This window comes from Barbus barbus, assembly GCF_936440315.1.
Source record: "Barbus barbus genome assembly, chromosome: 24".
In the NCBI taxonomy this organism is placed as follows: Eukaryota; Metazoa; Chordata; class Actinopteri; order Cypriniformes; family Cyprinidae; genus Barbus; species Barbus barbus.
The window spans coordinates 23,305,938-23,323,422 of NC_136752.1; the positions used below are offsets into that span (position 1 = coordinate 23,305,938).

General features: G+C 35.7%; 1 protein-coding gene across 2 annotated transcripts in view; it reads left to right on the forward strand.

The window, feature by feature from the left end:
• The window catches only part of LOC306844332 (mitochondrial peptide methionine sulfoxide reductase-like), a 64,438-nt gene that overhangs the window by 28,874 nt on the left and 18,079 nt on the right, over positions 1-17,485 (forward strand). For both annotated transcript variants that reach the window (XM_079376377.1, XM_079376378.1), the window contains 4 exons: positions 5,404-5,472; positions 7,081-7,200; positions 14,110-14,214; positions 16,230-16,336. In XM_079376377.1, the coding sequence (XP_079232503.1) occupies positions 5,404-5,472; positions 7,081-7,200; positions 14,110-14,214; positions 16,230-16,336 (401 nt within the window). The remainder of the gene's footprint in view (positions 1-5,403; positions 5,473-7,080; positions 7,201-14,109; positions 14,215-16,229; positions 16,337-17,485) is intronic.

The window sequence follows — 17,485 nt, forward strand, 5'->3', positions numbered from 1 at the left end:
TGATAATAATTTTCTTGGTTTTGATGAATAAATTCATCAAAAATAAGCACGGCTCTGTATTCAAACTTGAACTGGAAAAATTTATTTTGAGAGCCAATAGATGTTATTTTTCTTTCTTGATCCGTTAATGAAGGCCTGCCTTTTTTCAGAAAAGCCAAAAGAGCTTGTGATCAGTAATGATTAATAAAATGTAAAGCACTATACATATATGAATTTCAATGATGTTGTGGGACGGGCGAATCAAAGGACCGGGGTGGCAGGGAATACTTTGGCACATGGCACTGGGTTAACAAGGGGGATTTTAGGGAAGATACAAAGAGGGAGGGATGGAGAGAATGCTTCATAGTACCCCCCTCCCCTCCCCCTCCGCTGTGTCTTTCTCCCCCCAACCTCTTCGGCTGAGAGGAAAGCGTGCCACGCTTAGATTTGAGCCATTAATATTCTGTCTCGACTCATTGTCTTTGCCTGCTGACATTTACATTTAGATTGTTTATCTGACTGTGGGGGGTGTCCGACCATTAATGAATATGCTTCTGTTGTTCCAGAAAGGCGGCAATTACCGGCTCTGCGTTAAGATAATGAAAGTAGAGAGATGTAGTAGGTGGGCATTAGCCATGGCGGAGAAAAGGCCTTGGTGCGGTTGTGCTTTTTTACACACTGCAGTGAGGGATGAACTGGAGGAACACGGACGACTCTGTGGCGGTTTCCCTGTCATTCTGCAGGCAGATCTCTCCTGGTCTCTTGGTTAGATATAATGAGGGGTTCGGGCATAAACACGCATGCCAGCTTGCCGCTTTCCTTGGCTGCGCTTCTCTATAATGCAGGTTTAAGGCCTTACTGTCAACACTTTTCTGCCAGCATTAGGAAAAAAGAACTCTCACTGGAAAAATAATTCAATAATATAGAAATTTTAGTTATTTAATCATAATTTCTCTATTAGAATTTTTGTTTGTTTACTTGTATATCTATTAATGTGTGTATATGTATGTTTAAATATATATATATATATATATATATATATATATATATATATATAGTGGTGTGAAAAAGTGTTGGCCCCCTTCCTGATTTTTTATTTTTTGCATGTTTGTCACACTTTAATGTTTCAGGTCATCAAATAAATTTAAATATGAATCAAAGATAACACAAGTAAGCACTTCTCCTTTGCCGAGATAATCCATCCACCTCACAGGTGTGGCATATCAAGATGCTGATTAGACAGCATGATTATTGCACAGGTGTGCCTTAGGCTGGCCACAATAAAAGGTCACTCTAAAATGTGCAGTTTTACTGTATTGGGGGGGGGGGGGGGGTGTCTGAAAACCAGTCAGTATCTGGTGTGACCACCATTTTCCTCACGCAGTGCAATACATCTCCTTCGCATAGAGTTGATCAGGTTGTCCACTCCTCTTCAATGGCTGTGCAAAGTTGCTGGATATCGGCAGGAACTGGAACACGCTGTCGTATACGCCGATCCTGAGCATCCCAAACATGCTCAATGGGTGACATGTCCGGTGAGTATGCTGGCCATGCAAGAACTGGGATGTTTTCAGCTTCCAGGTATTGTGTACAGATCCTTGCAACATGGGGCCGTGCATTATCATGCTGCAACATTAGGTGATGGTCGTGGATGAATGGCACAACAATGGGCCTCAGGATCTTGTCATGGTATCTCTGTGTATTCAAAATGCCATCAATAAAATGCACCTGTGTTCGTTGTCCATAACATACGCCTGCCCATACCATAACCCCACCGCCACCATGGGCCACTCGATCCACAACTTTGACATCAGCAAACCGCTCACCCACACGACGCCATACACGCTGTCTGCCATCTGCCCTGTACAGTGAAAACCGGGATTCATCTGTGAAGAGAACACCTCCCCAAAGTGCCAGACACCATCGAATGTGAGCATTTGCCCACTCAATCCGGTTATGACGACGAACTGCAGTCAGGTCGAGACCCTGATGAGGACGACGAGCATGCAGATGAGCTTCCTTGAGACAGTTTCTGACAGTTTGTGCAGAAATTCTTTGGTTATGCAAACCGATTTTTGCAGCAGCTGTCCGGATGGCTGGTCTCAAACGATCTTGGAAGTGAAGGTACTGGATGTGGAGGTCCTGGGCTGGTGTGGTTACACGTGGTCTGCGGTTGTGAGGCCGGTTGGATGTACTGCCAAATTCTCTGAAACGCCTTTGGAGACGGCTTATGGTAGAGAGATGAACATTCAATTCACGGGCAACAGCTCTGGTGGACATTCCTTCAGTCAGCATGCCAATTGCACGCTCCCTCAAAACCTGCGACATCTGTGGCATTGTGCTGTGTGATAAAACTGCACATTTTAGAGTGGCCTTTTATTGTGGCTAGCCTAAGGCACAGCTGTGCAATAATCATGCTGTCTAATCAGCATCTTGATATGCCACACCTGTGAGGTGGATGGATTATCTCGGCAAAGGAGAAGCGCTCACTAACACAGATTTAGACAGATTTGTGAACAATATTTGAGAGAAATAGGCCTTTTGTATACATAGAAAAAGTCTTAGATCTTTGAGTTCAGCTCATGAAAAATGGGGGCAAAAACAAAAGAGTTGCGTTTATAATTTTGTTCAGTGTAGATAGATAGATAGATAGATAGATATAAATGTTCTTGTGTACAGTAAAAAGTTAAAAAATTTGAATTAAAAAAAAAAAAACCTTGCTGAGTTATTGCAAAGGTCATGAAAGTTCATATTCGTGTTTTTATTTTTTTTCACAATATCTGCCCCCAAGCGCCTGTCTATCTCAGGGTCTGTGTTCTGAGGTCACACAGAGAGAGCTGAGTGCTTTTGATTCAACATGATGGAATGGACTGAGGTGTAACCATACACTGTAGCATTGAAATACAGCTAAGGTGAGTGCTGGCCATTAGAGAGCAGGAGCGTGGTGAGAGGGTAATAGAAAGCTCTGTAGCTCAGCGTGGGCAGTGGTCTGGTAACTCCTCTCACACTGAAAGGCAAAAGTGCAGCCACTGACCCAACCTCAACTCCTTATTGCCAGTCCTTATTGTAAAGGAAGCTACTTTTTTTTCCCCCAGAATGACGCACTGCAGATCAATATCACTATTCCACTCTATGCGTACGCGCTGCAGACTGGGCCTGAGAAACATATGGTGGCTAATCTGAATGGCTTGATTTAATAGACTGTAGTGTGTATACTGTGCATAGTTTACAGATTTTGTATATGCACCTCACTTACTATAATGGGCAGTATGCAAACATACTGTACTGTACTGGAATACGGTATCCCATAATGCAGTGTTTGAGACTTGTCCATTTCAAGTGTGACAAATAAACTGGTTCTCGTTTCATTGCCTTTTCACTCATTATTTGACTGGCAGCTGTATGTAATTTTGTGTGTTTTTGCGATTTTGGAGCCCCCTACAGATGAGTGTAATCACTGTCAAAATTACAGTGGATAGCTGTACATGTGCATTTGTTGCTGCCGTAAAGCAATCCGCCCGCTTACCAAAATTACAACAAAAGATGTTTTGAGGAAAGCCTGAGAAAGAAACAGAAACCGAAACAGAAACTATTCGCCTTAGAAGTCAGTATACAGGTAAAGCTGTACATATAATTACTTTAGTTAAAAAAAAAATCATACTAATGTTCAATAAATTAGCTGATCTGGTTCACAACACTGGTTTATATGATTTGTTTATGAATTGGACTGATTCAGTTCTCGAGTTTGTTAGTTGATACATATAGTGTATGAATCATATGGACCCATTGATCTGTAATATAATATAGCCACTTTCTAATATAATATAGACTGATATACAGTATATTATAGATCTGCGTAGGAAATGATTATTTTATGGTCACAGATTCACTGTCCTCACTCACTATCATTGTATTGAAAAGAAAAGAAAAAAACAGGTTTGAAATGGCATGAGGGTGAGAAAATGATGATAGACTTTTTGTTTGGGTAAAATACCCCTTTAAAACATAACTTTATTTCTTTTAGAATTATCACACACACAGTATTTTGTCTTTATGTTGATTGATATTGAATTAAGAGACTATGTGGAATTTTTGCTCAGTGTACTGAATGGTGTAAGAGAGTGTTGAGCGGTTGAAATAGATCAGCACCGACAGTCTGAATGTTAAAGTGATTTAATGAAGTCTGTTCTAATGCTTCTCTTCGGTCCACTTACACAGATTAGATTAGAGCTGTGGCCTCCACAGAAAGCCTCTCTTTCACTGCATTGTTCAAGTGCCATTTTAATTCTAAAATGGAAAGGTTTACTGTGCCAAAAGAATATTTTCATTCTGTTTCACCTAGGATATTTATTTTAATTAATTATCACAGCCATGTTTCAGGAAGCCTCTTGTGAAACACCACTGACTTTGGATGCAAATACATTTCATAGATTTGTCACACTAAAAGGAGGATATGACTATAAAATAAAATAAAATAGTCAGCATTGGACTTTTCATTCATTCATTTATTTTATTTATTTATGTATTAATTTAACAAAAAAAGGTCAATGGATGTAACATTTACTTTTTTTAATTTGTTTATTCAAGAAATGTATTTATGTATTTATTAATTTAATTAACAGAAAAAGTGATCAATAATGGCCTGAACATTATTTAACTGGAAAAAAGAGCCAATAATGTACTGAATATTTATTAATTTATTTAATAGGAAAATATTTAATAATTGGTTGAATATTTATTTATTTATTTTGAGAATGCGAATACTGTGGAGCATAATTAACTTAGCATTTAAAGCTTTTCCCATAAATCAAACTCAAAGTGGTTTAACCACCCGTTTGCAAAGAGAGTGTGACCATGAGTGATGCAGTGAACTGCTGCATGGCATGTAGGTCTGGCATCCGTCTGGCTGTATTGGCATGCCCTGCTGCCATGGCAACATACTTATACAGTACGTGCATGTCGAAACTCCGGCATGGCTGCGCCCAGATGTTGAACTCGGTGACCTCCAATTATTTTAATCCACGCAACGGTTTTCCATGCCTCAGCCCATCTGTATCCCTGTCATATGTTAAAACGTTGCATTGACATACATTAATCCGGCCAGGTGTTGTTCCCTTCCCCTCCTGAAAAATCCACAACGCGTTGGAATAAAAGACCATCATTCGACCTTCCTTGATAAAATGACTCGTTTGACCTTCCCTATGTCCTTTTTCTGTCTTCCTGGTGCTCTTCAAGTGAAAGATAAAGGAATCAACCCAAAACATGGGGTTGAACTTAATGAGCTGCGCAGGAATAGAGCCACTGTCCTTCTGGGAGTTTCTTCCCTACATTGAGTTGTGTTGAGAAGAGCACATTATGAAATCCTGTTGTCACTGTGTTGATTTATAAGGGCATTCTCTCCATTGTTTCCCCTGTGTCCTGCAGCTAAGCACGACGTGAATGGTAACAGGACAGTGCCACCGTTCCCAGAGGGATTGCAGATGGTCTTATTCGGTAAGTGAGCCGAGATGTGTGTGTGTGTGTGTGTATGTCATCGGCGTGGGGGTAGATCCAGCTAAGACGACTGGCAGTGGAAGGTAATTAGTCCCCCTCATGCACCCCTTCATCCCCTTGAAGAAGTGCAAAACCAAAACTGCAAAAGGACGAGGAAAATAAAGGGGAGGGGTGTGCGATTAATTGCAGACTGCTGATTAGGATCTCTTTAATAAATGCATTTGTTCAGCTTCCTTTTTTTCCTTATTTAGGCCTCAAACTGTGTAATTCATCATGGCAGAGAGGAATTAAATGGCTGTTTTATCTCAGGGCCTTGTATACAAATAAAATAATATTAAATGTATGTATGCGGCTTTGCAAATCACAGTACCCCCTGCTGAGAGCGATGAAAAGTAACTCTTACCTTTGGCTCCATGAAAATTTGCCTTTCTTCCTGCTAGACGGTGCACACAGCACTCACCCTCATTTACTGAACATTGACATCCCCCGTGTGAAAGCGTCATCTTATAGTCTTGGCGCTCTGGCGTCCCAATGGGCCGCCGTAATTGAGCTCCAGATTCTAGATTCTCCATCATGTGCCTTATGCTCACTTTTCCACAGCAGCTTGTAAATCAGAAAAATCTGGTCAAGCTGACAGTCGTGTACGTATTTTTTTTAAATCAATTGAATTACTTTTCACCCATGGGACGTTGTGGTAGATAACGATATACTAGTTACCCTCTAATTTATTTTTACTGTTATAGAGGGGAAAGTATTATTTGGTAATAAATGCTTACAGCGGGTGTTAGTTTTATGGTGGTTGATATGTTTTTATTGGCCTCGAGTAAATGCGTGATGGAGGAGTCTTTTGTTTTATGGGATTGTAAATTCATTGCTAAAATACGGAGCTTTGAATTTTAGGGGTTGATTTAACACCAGTGGGAAGGTGCTAGAGGAGACTCGGTCCCAGCAGAACTCACAAAAACACACAGCAAAGAGAATTCAGTGAGGAAAAGTCACATAAACATTTACACTATAGCTTTTAAAAGTTTGGGATTGGTAAGATTTTTAATTATTTTTCTTATGCTCACCAAGGCTGCATTTATTTGATCAGAAATACATTAAAACAATGATATTGTGAAACATTATTATAATTTCTTTAAGTTTTCTATTTTAATTTTAATGAAATAAAATGTAATTTATTTCTGTGATACAAAGCTGAATTTTCAGAAGCCATTACTCCAGTCTTCAGTGTTACATAATCATTCGGAAATAATTCTAATATGCTGATTCGGTGTTTAAATTAATTGCAGCCTTGATGCATTAAATGTAATAATAATTTATTTAAAAATAAATCATCTATAGTAGTATAGATATAGTAGTATAGTAGTCATCTATAGGAGGAGCTAGCACTATGCTATATGTCAAAAGTCATAGGTTTGATTTTCATATATTTTGCATTCAAAGTTTTCCATCAAATGTGTACATGAACTGTAAATGTTCTCAGAACATTGCATCTTTGTCATTTCTGTCAATACTAGAAATATGATGTTTTTTTGGTCTCAATTATAGAGCAGTTATGGTCTCTGGCTATATATAAAGAATATTTCTCTTCTTTTTTTAACACAGGTATGGGCTGTTTCTGGGGAGCGGAGAGGAAGTTCTGGAGGCAAAAAGGGGTCTATTCCACTCAAGTGGGCTACTCTGGCGGTTACACCCTAAACCCCACCTATGAAGAGGTGTGCACAGGTATGTGATCCACCCTCAACTTTAACAATATTGCAACCGTATGTGTTGTTGTGAAAAGATGAGTAACTGAATACCCCTTCCAAGATTTCAATCACTTATTGTCTTCTCTTGTTCTTTGTCTGTGGAGCTCCAGCCACATAAAGAATATGCACGCAATTTGAGCATCACAAATAATGCACATACTGACAACTGTACTGGTGTTGACCAAGTTGAAATGTAAAATATAAATGTATATCAGCAAATAATCAAGAGGTGCAGCACAGCTACCAGATTTGCCACATAATAGATTTGGTAGGACAGGCACAGAAATGGTGGTTAATGTGGCAGTCTGAAACAATGGTAGATAGAAGGAAAACTGGGATGCTTGAGAAATATCAAGAACTGAAGAAGGAATTAGAAAGAAGGAGGGAAGTTAAAGCCAGGGTAAATCCACTGGTGATAGGAGGCTCTTGGGACATTGACACTTAAGCTGGAAGAAAGGGAGATTTAACAGGAAAAGCAGCAGAGATCTCTATCCAGAAGAGAGTAATTGCAAGCATCCTAAGAAGATACTGAGCTGAATTCTCATGCTTTGAAACCATTGGCAGAAAGAACAATGCCTGTCTGTCTGTCTGTCTGTCTGTCTATCTAATAAGAAATGATTTAATTGGAGTGCAGAAATCAGAATTCTGTAGAGAATACATACGGTAATTACAGTCTTGTTCTTTTTGTAACATCTGCAGGCATCCAGATGTAATTCCTATATGCTTATATTTATATCTAAATAACATATCTTGCTCATATAGCACTAATCTGATAACTGGCTAATATACCAATACAAAATAACACATGCTCATACTGTTGAGGTTTGCCCATCCAAAAATCACCATGACGCTTGTACCCAAATGAAATAATCAAGATGGGAGTTTTTGACATGGGTGGATTTGCCTTAGCTATGCCAGATGTTGGCCTATTATTATTATTATTATTATTAAATCCAAGCCTCTGCTTCCTTATCCTGGATTTAGGATTTAGAATATTAGGATTTTCCTTTAAAAAATAAGAGAGGAAAACAGAACATGATTGGAGTTATCCAAAATGGTGGCCAGAACATATACACTGCCATTAAAAATTAATACTTTTATTCAGCAAGGATGCATTAAATTGACCAAAGGTGACAGTAAAAAGGCATTGTTACGAAGAATATATGTATGTGTGTATATATATATATATATATAATATAATATGGCATGTCTTCAACATGTTTTCAACATTGATAATTTCTTGAGCAGAAAATCAGCATATTAGAATGATTTCTGAAGGATCATGTAACACTGAATACTGGGGTAATGATTGCTAAAAATTCTGTTTTGTATCACAGGTATACATTACATTTAAAATATATTTAAATAGAAAATAGTTATTTTAAATAGTAATAATATTTCACAATATTACTGTTTTTACTGTATTCAAACAGTAATGTATAAATTATGTGAATAAACAAAATTAATTTTTTGTTACTAGAAATTGTCTTTGAAAAATTGAGTAAAATAATTCTACATTCTTTCTCCTGATGTGTTCAGTATAGCAAAAGGAGATGTTTTTCTCAGCTCAAACTTACTCTCGAGTTTTCCTCAGCCTAGACGAGCATGACAGGCTTGGGCTTTGATCTCCCAAGTTTTCCCTGTATGCTGCTTTAGCACAAGTTCAGTCACAACGATTTCCCATCAAATGAATTTGCTTTAATGGCCTCTCATAGAGTATGCTTAGCCATTCCTTACTCCAAAGTTTGGACGACATAAACGCAAACATGCTTCTCACTGCAGGGCATTTATATTTAAATTCCCTCTTTTTTTTTTAGAAACCGTAAGTTTTCAGAATCAAAGCTGTTGTGGGTGTGATGATTCAGCAAGTGGTATATACTGTGCGGGGTGCTGAAAACTCAGAGGGAGCTGTCCATTGGTTGGTGCTGAAATGAATGCTGGTGCTGGAATGGTTGGCAACACTCTGTGCTTCATACAGGGTTTGAATGCTGACATCCTTTTGAAGAAAATGGGAAGATAAGGCTGGTGTGCTCCTAGATATGATCTATAATTGTGTGTAAATGAATAGCTTCTTTATTTTCCCAGTAAGATCTGTTTTAAGACCTACTGAGCTTCATTGCGTCCTACATAGGCAGCTACCTTCTAAGGCAGCATCTTTATTAAAATAACACCTCATAAGTGACTAAACCCACTAAATAGGCAGAAACTCTGAGCATCATACAAATAGGGCTCAGAACAGGAGTCTAAGAAAAATTTTTCATTTAAACGTTTTATCTATAATTTTTATAGTTGAATGAATTATATTTGTCTCCAGTCTTTTTACTTTATTCGTCATCTTTAGTGTTTTGACAGTGCGTTACGGGATTATTTTTATAATTATTTTTGCAGTGCATTTGGGGTGTGCCTATGATGTCTTAAAATGTAGGCAGCCTACTAGGTTTGGGAACGGAGCGATAGAATCATACGCAGGATTTTACTCATGTATGTGAGGGGGAGGGGAAGCGCTATGATCCTTAAATGCTCTCTCGCTTTGTCTATGCAATCATTCGCTCTCTCTCTCTTTCTGTGTTAATCTCAGTCCTGTCTGCACAAGAGCTTGTGTCAACAGGGGATTAAAGGGTACAGACATGTCCGCCAAGCAGAAACATGCACTAAAGATAAAGCCACCAAAGCAAATAATCATAGAAAATAGCATCTTATGGGTCATTCATCTCCACACGAAATGTGTGGCATTTGCGTCCAAGTTTAGGGGTAAAGTGCTTTTCACAGTACATATTGTTTCAAAGCAGCTATACAGAAAATGCTTGTTTTGATTAGGAAGTACTTTATCATGTGTGTAAAATAAATAAAAAAGCAAAACGAAAAAAATAAATTAACTATGAATAGTTGATTCAATATTTACCGTGTTAATATAGACATTTGTGTTAATATATCTGGTTATTTATTTTGAGGTTTTCTTCTCAACTTCACCTTGCTGCATTAGCTCGTGTGCATATTTTTATTGGAAAAATTCATAATTTTTATTATTCTTTATCTCTGTGTATATGCATTATATATAGGTCTGTGTATACATATATATTCCTATTTAGTATTAAGATTTTTTTGTGTGTTTTTGAAGGTAGGATGCTTTTATTGTATTTTAAAAAAAAATACAAATAAATACAGCTGAAATTCAGTAAAAACAATAAATAACCATTCTCTATTTTACTACATTTTCAAATGTATTTTAGTCCTGTGATGGCAAAGCTGGATTTTCAGCAGCAATTACTTCAGTTTTCATGATCTTTTAGAAATCATTATAATATGTGTATTAATATTTTTATTTTTTCAGGATTCCTTGATGAATATAAAGTTCAAAAGAACAGCATTTATTTCAAATACATATATTTTAAAATACTTAATACTAAATACTTTGGACAGTGATGTGTCTGTGTATATAATAGCTATTTTATTTTCCTAAAAGACCCATTTGAAGGCATAATTATATCCTAAAATGTATTCAAATATATTAATTTTGAGTTAGCTAAAAACTAGAAAATGGATTCGTTTCATTGAAGGCACATTAAAACTGAAGCAGCCTATAGTATGTCTTTTCACCCATTTTGCGATGCAGAATTAGAGCTGCACAAAGAGAGAACATGAGAGGATGGCATGCTTGTGCCTTTGCAGTGTCTCACAAAACCATTATCTCTGAATTTCAGTGGATTGTAGTTTTCACTGCTCCCACTTGTATTGATGGTCTGTAAAAGGCACTTCCCTTGACACCTACTTGCATCACATCTGTACCTTCGCTTAGATAGTACGCCGGTCTCAAGCTGAAGCAAATATGGCCGCCTGTGGTCGACCTTCAGCTCATCTAGAACGGCACAGCCTGGCGAGGGGGTGGGTGAGGGGATTACACCAAAAAAATGGGGGGTTGAGAAAAAGGATTTGAGCTGGGAGATGGGAAGAAAAAGAGGCGAGATGCTTCAAAGAGGAAATGAAGAAGGGAAGAAATCCGAGGAGAGGGAGAGGAAGAGAAATCGAGAGGGAGGGAGGATTGGATGAATGTAAAGAGAGGAGTGGGAAGTGTAGGAACAGGTTCAGTGGGTTCATTACTCTTCCATAAGCCAACATGCACAACGCAGTTCGAGGATAATGCTGTGGGCTCTTATGCCTCCATTAGAACGCCATTGTCTTATCGCTGCATGTACGAACATTTGCATAAAATACTGACAAAAGGTTACAACGGGTGCAGAAAATATACATTTTTGCTTTCTTTTGCTGTGGCAGTCATTTTAAACTGCACATGTGTATTTCTTAACCTGTTAGATAGATTAATTAGATATATTATAGATAGATGGGCATATATACACATACATACACACACACACACACATATGTATGTGTGTGTGTGTTTAATTTTGTATTTGAGTATTTTCCATTGTCATTTTAATTTTATTTAAAATGTTAGTAAATTGTTGTTTTGTCGTTTTATTAGTTATGTTTATGTATTTTTTATACATTTTATTTCAGTTTTAATTTGAGTTATTTTAATACACTGAGTTAAACTATAGGGAAAATGAGGATAAATAGTTTTATTTTAAGTAATGAAAATGTTTTGTATGGTTTTAGTTTTAGTTAGGTTTAGTAACTATAATAACACTGCCATCTTGAAGAGACTGGCTTATTTTGCTATGATGCTGTGCATGCTTTTTGCCGTAAATAAGAAAAAAAAGAGACAAAAATATATATAATTTTTAAAAAATAATGTAAAATTAAATTCTATTTAATTAGTTTATTTTGTATATTTTAAATTTTATTTAGTTAATTGGACTAAAGTTAGGTTATATTTGGTTTTATGTTGTGTGTGTAAGCTGATCCATGGCATTATTTTTCTTTAAGTTTATGTAGTTCACAGACGACGTAAGTGTTTTAATACCTTTCAACTTGGGCCTATGTTTAATTTTGGGTGTATGCAGAGCTGTCGTCTGTGACGGACTCCTGGGAACATTGTGACAAGCGGGCTACTAAATGCATTTTTACAATGCTGAGTGTATAGGCGTGAATTGAAGCGACAGCCCTGGGTGTATGGGCAATGGCACGGCTTTGGTTTTCCATATCTGAGCTCTGATAATGTTACTACCCCTCTGCCGTCTTGCCTGGTAATGAAAATAACCCCACAGGTTAGTCCTTTATTACTTTTTTAATATCAAAGCAATATAGATTTACTGGAGATAACGTAGAGGACGGCCCCCCATAAGACTGAAGCAGAGATTATTAAGCAGACTTCTTTGGTAATAAATTAATGATGGAAGATATGGAATTAGGACCTTGGTTTTTAAGTTTTGGGGTTCTAGACACAGCTGCTTCATGTTCTGTGATTCATTTGCAACATGCTGCTCACAGTCCAATAGATAGTTATAAAAAACTAGACAATACTATGAATCCAGTTTTCTGGATTCAAATTAATGTATAAAAAAAAAAAACAGATTAATTTCATTTGAGTCATTTTTACAAAAATGAGTGATTTAAAATATATACAGCACCATTTAAAAATTAGGAGTAGGTTAGATTTTTTAATGTTCTTGAAGGAAATCTCTTATGTTCACCAAGGTTGCATTTATTTGATAAATATATAGTAAAAAAATATGTTGTGAAATAATAGTGATGTTGTGAAATATTAGAATGATTTAAAAATGTTTTCTATTTATATATAATATATAATGTTTTCTATTTATATATATATATATATATATATATATATATATATATATATATATATATATATATATATATATATATATATATATATATATATATATATATATATAAATGTTTTCTTATTATTATTAATGTTGAAAACACTTTTGCTGCTTAATATTTTAATGGAAACCATGAAACATTTTTTTCAGGATTCTTTGGTGAATAAAAAAGTAGAAAAGAACAGCATTTGTTTGAAGTACAATTTTTGGTAACAATGAAAAAGTTATTACTGTCGCTTTTGATCAATTTAATGTGTTCTTTCTGAATAAAAATATCAGTTTCTTTTATATTATTGATATCATTTTTTATTTACTGTACTGGCAGTCTTCAAGACCGTGCCATGCAAATTGCAATTTGTGCCATTTCTTTTTTAGCATTATCTTTAGTGAATTGGGCTCTAAAACAATGCAGACAGTGAGTGGCTTCCTCCTTGTTGCAATTGAAAACAATTGTCTTAATACTCTGATAAAACTTCAATGGCTTCTGTAGGACAAGACCCCCCCCCCCCCCCCCCCAAAAAAAAACCTTGCTGCTTGTTTTAATGGCGTTAAAAAAGAAAAGGCATCAGCAGTTTTCACTTTAATCTCTGTCTAACCCACTTCATGTCTTCCTTTTCGATTGCTACTAATGGCTGTGCTGTTGTTTGAATCTAGCCTTAAAGAGAGCATAATCATCAGGCTGAGTACGTAGTGTATTGTGCTTGTGTTTGTTTGATGCTCCTCTGTGCTTCTCCTCCATGCTTGCTAACCCGCAATGAGTCATTTCAAAGTAATTTCTTCTTTTTATGAGTCCGTCTAAGAAAAGGAGAGCTTCCTCTAGACGTTTTTTCATGGTTTCTTTCCTCAGGTTGCAATTCTTTTTAGCTTATAGAAAAGCACCCAGCTGATGCCATGACACACAGGTAGATCGACCGCCCTTGTACTTTTATGAAAGGGTCAAAAGACACATAAAGGTATTCAATATGGAGGACTGACCCTATCGCTGGAGATGTGGCCAGTCAAGCCAAAATCAGTGCCCCTTGATGACCTGACTGGATTGGGACGGCGGGCCACCTCTGTTTAACCCGAGTGTGTGTGCGCGCACCGTGACTCTTTTGGCGATGATGTTTACACAGTCACCTCTGCTTCTCTTGCTCACACAGGTAAAACAGGACACGCAGAGGTGGTCCGTGTGGTCTATGAGCCTGAGAAAATCAACTTTGCACAGTTGCTCAAGGTATTTTGGGAAAGCCACGATCCTACACAAGGTAACATTTTATTCCATCAGACACACAAAATCTGCTTTTCAAAAATGAAAATTCTGTCATCATTTACTCCCCTCTTGTCTTTCCAAATCTGTATGACTTACTTTCTTCTGTGGAACACAGAGAGCGTTTTTTTCCATCCTATACGCAGAGAACGTGAAAGAGGAAATGTCGAGCTCTGAAAAGCACCATAAAAGTAGGCCGTATGACTTTGTGTGGTATATTTCAAGTCTTATAATGAGGAACATACCAAAATATCATTCATTCAAGTATCCATTCATTCAAATTGCCAAAATGTATTTGAATATAAAAAAATATATTTTTTATAATTAAAAATAAATTTAGTTAAAAAATTTAAATTTAAATTTTAAATTTCGTTTTTGTGACCCTGGACCACAAAACCAGTCATAAGGGTAAATTTTGATTGATGTATGATTTTTTTTTTAGGATAGGATAATATTTGGCCGAGATGCAACTTTTTGAAAATCTGGAACCTGAGGGTACAAAAAAATCTAAATAACGAGAAAAACACCTTTAAAGTTGTCCAAATGAGGTTCTTAGCAATGCATATTACTAATCACAAATTAAGTTTTGATATATTTACAGTAGGAAATTTACAAAACATGTTCTTCATGGAACATGATCTTTACTTAATGTCCTTGATTAATTTTTGGCATAAAAGAAAAATGTATAATTTTAACCCATACAATGTATTGTTGGCTATTGCTCCAAATATATCCGTGCTACTTATGACTGATTTGTGGTCCAGGGTCACATTTGTATATAATAAATATTAGGGAATATAAATTAAACTATTTAACTCTTAACTTATTGAAAAATATTTATTGATGTACCGGTAAATGTATTTAAAAACCTATATTAGTGCTACATTTTTATTTATTTTTTTCCACCATTTTTATGTATTTTGATCTATTTTTTAAAAATATTTCTGAAAATGTGTATTTTGCTATATAGGATGCCACGCGAATGTTGCATTGGAAGATTTTAAATAAATATATACATGAACAAATTTTCACAATGTTATAGCATTAGAATTTTTTTGATACTTTATTATTTAGTCATTTTGGAGCATTTTGGATCTTTTAAGTTTCACAGAAGAAATGTTTTGAGTAAATGACAAAAATGTCCTTTTTGGGTAAACTCTCCCTTTAAGATCATATTTAGTTCATTAATAGTTGAAACCCAATACAGTACACAGTAAATTTTGTTTAGCACAGCGTTCATTAAAGAAAGGCTGAGCACAAAAACAATTTAAAAGTCTGTAAAAAGAGCAGCTCTTTAACTTAATACAGTCTTAAGTTCGAGTAGTTTGAGAAGGTACGAGAGGCCCATCATGAATTCACAAAGAGGAGAGGCAACAGTTTGAGTGGCTGCAATCATGACCAGAGGATTCAGATCAGAGATGAAAGTGTCTCGACCATCCAATCACATTTAGACTGATGGAGATGGCCTGTATAATGCCCTGATTGTGTCTGTGGTGATGACTAACACTCGCTTCATTCTTAGATATGTTCACACTGAAATCATTATGGTTTGGCTTAAGTAAAGGTTTACAGCTCAGAAATGCTTAAAATAATGTACATTCACATGAGGTAAAGGCTCCAGTCCTATCCAGCTTCTTCAGCATAGTTAATGCCCTCTTCCCATCCAATATATCTATGCAGAATCTATGAAGTCATATCTGGATCAAGAACAGATAGAATAGAGCTTTAATTAAAATCACACTCTTCCCAAGATTTCATATCTGATTGATTGGGAGTTTGTTTCCCAAGAGACTAAAGCACTAATAGATGCTAATTTTGGACCCACAGAAGACACACTCAGTGGCTGAACTGCATGATTACATCAGGGTTACACGACTTACTTTACTGCTCAGATGTCTATATAGAGTTTAAGACTGAATATCAAGGAGTAGTTTACCCATTTACATTAGTGTTGTAACCAGATCTTCAAACACTCTGTTTAGATCATTGACACATCTGCATTTTCTTTTATAGGAATGCGACAAGGCAACGATGTTGGGACGACCTATCGATCAACCATCTACACTTACACACAGGAACAGCTTGACCAGGCATTGTGCTCCAAGGATGAATATCAGAAGGTATCCCTCAACCACCCTTTCATATCTCTCCCCTCCATATACAAACAACCCTCAGGTGATCAGTTTGTGGATCAGTGGTTCAAAACTAGCTTGGCTTCAGGATCCAGACAGTACATTGGACATCAAGCGCCAAAAGCAAAAATGTCCTCGAAAATATTATTGGTTGTCTTGAATATATTATTGACATTAGTTCTTTGGATCTTAGCACTCTTCAATTGTATTTAATAATACTAATAATACTAATGATAATTTATATATATTTTTTATAAAAAAACTGTATAAATTATACAAAATACAAAATGTACTTCAAGGGTCAAAAAAAAAAAACTTTTTAAAAGACATTTTGGGAAAAATGCTTTTTTTATTTAGGAAAAATAAACATTTGTATATAAGGACAAAAATGAGGGAAAATAAATTAAACTATTTAACTAATAGCTTATTGAAAATATTTTTGTAAATGTATTTAAAAACCCTATATTTTTGACATTTTTTATGTATTTTGATCTATTTTAAAAAAATATTTCTGAAAATATTTTTAGTTTGCCAATATGTTGTATTGGGAGATTTTATATGAATACATTTTAGTCTGTTCCTCAAATTTATGCAATTATATGGCATCAGAACTTTTTGGATATTTTATTATTTAGTCACTGGACATCAAGCACCAAAAGCAAAAAATGTCCTTGAAAATATTATTGGTTGTCTTGAAAGTATTATTGACATTATAGTTTTTTGGATCTCAGCACTCTTTATGAATAATAATAATAATTTATATATTGCATAAAAATATAAAAAAAATGGACAAAAATCTAATATGTGCAAAATAAATGATAAAGTAATTCAATTAAAAATAAATAATTCTAATATTAAAATAATTATTATTAAAAAAAGGTAAATTAAATGAAAACAGTTTGTTGAGTAGTGGAATATGTATGTGATATGTGATCACTTATTAATGTTTCAACTTTGATTTGTGTATGTATACACACACACACACACAATTATTTTAATAGTATTTAATAATATTATTTTATTTTAATGTATTATAAGTAGTATCATTACTAGAGTTATTTTTGTTGTTGAGTATTAGAATATTAATGTGATAGTATTAATTTCTTCACTTCCGCAAAGCGTTTTAAGGCAACAGGC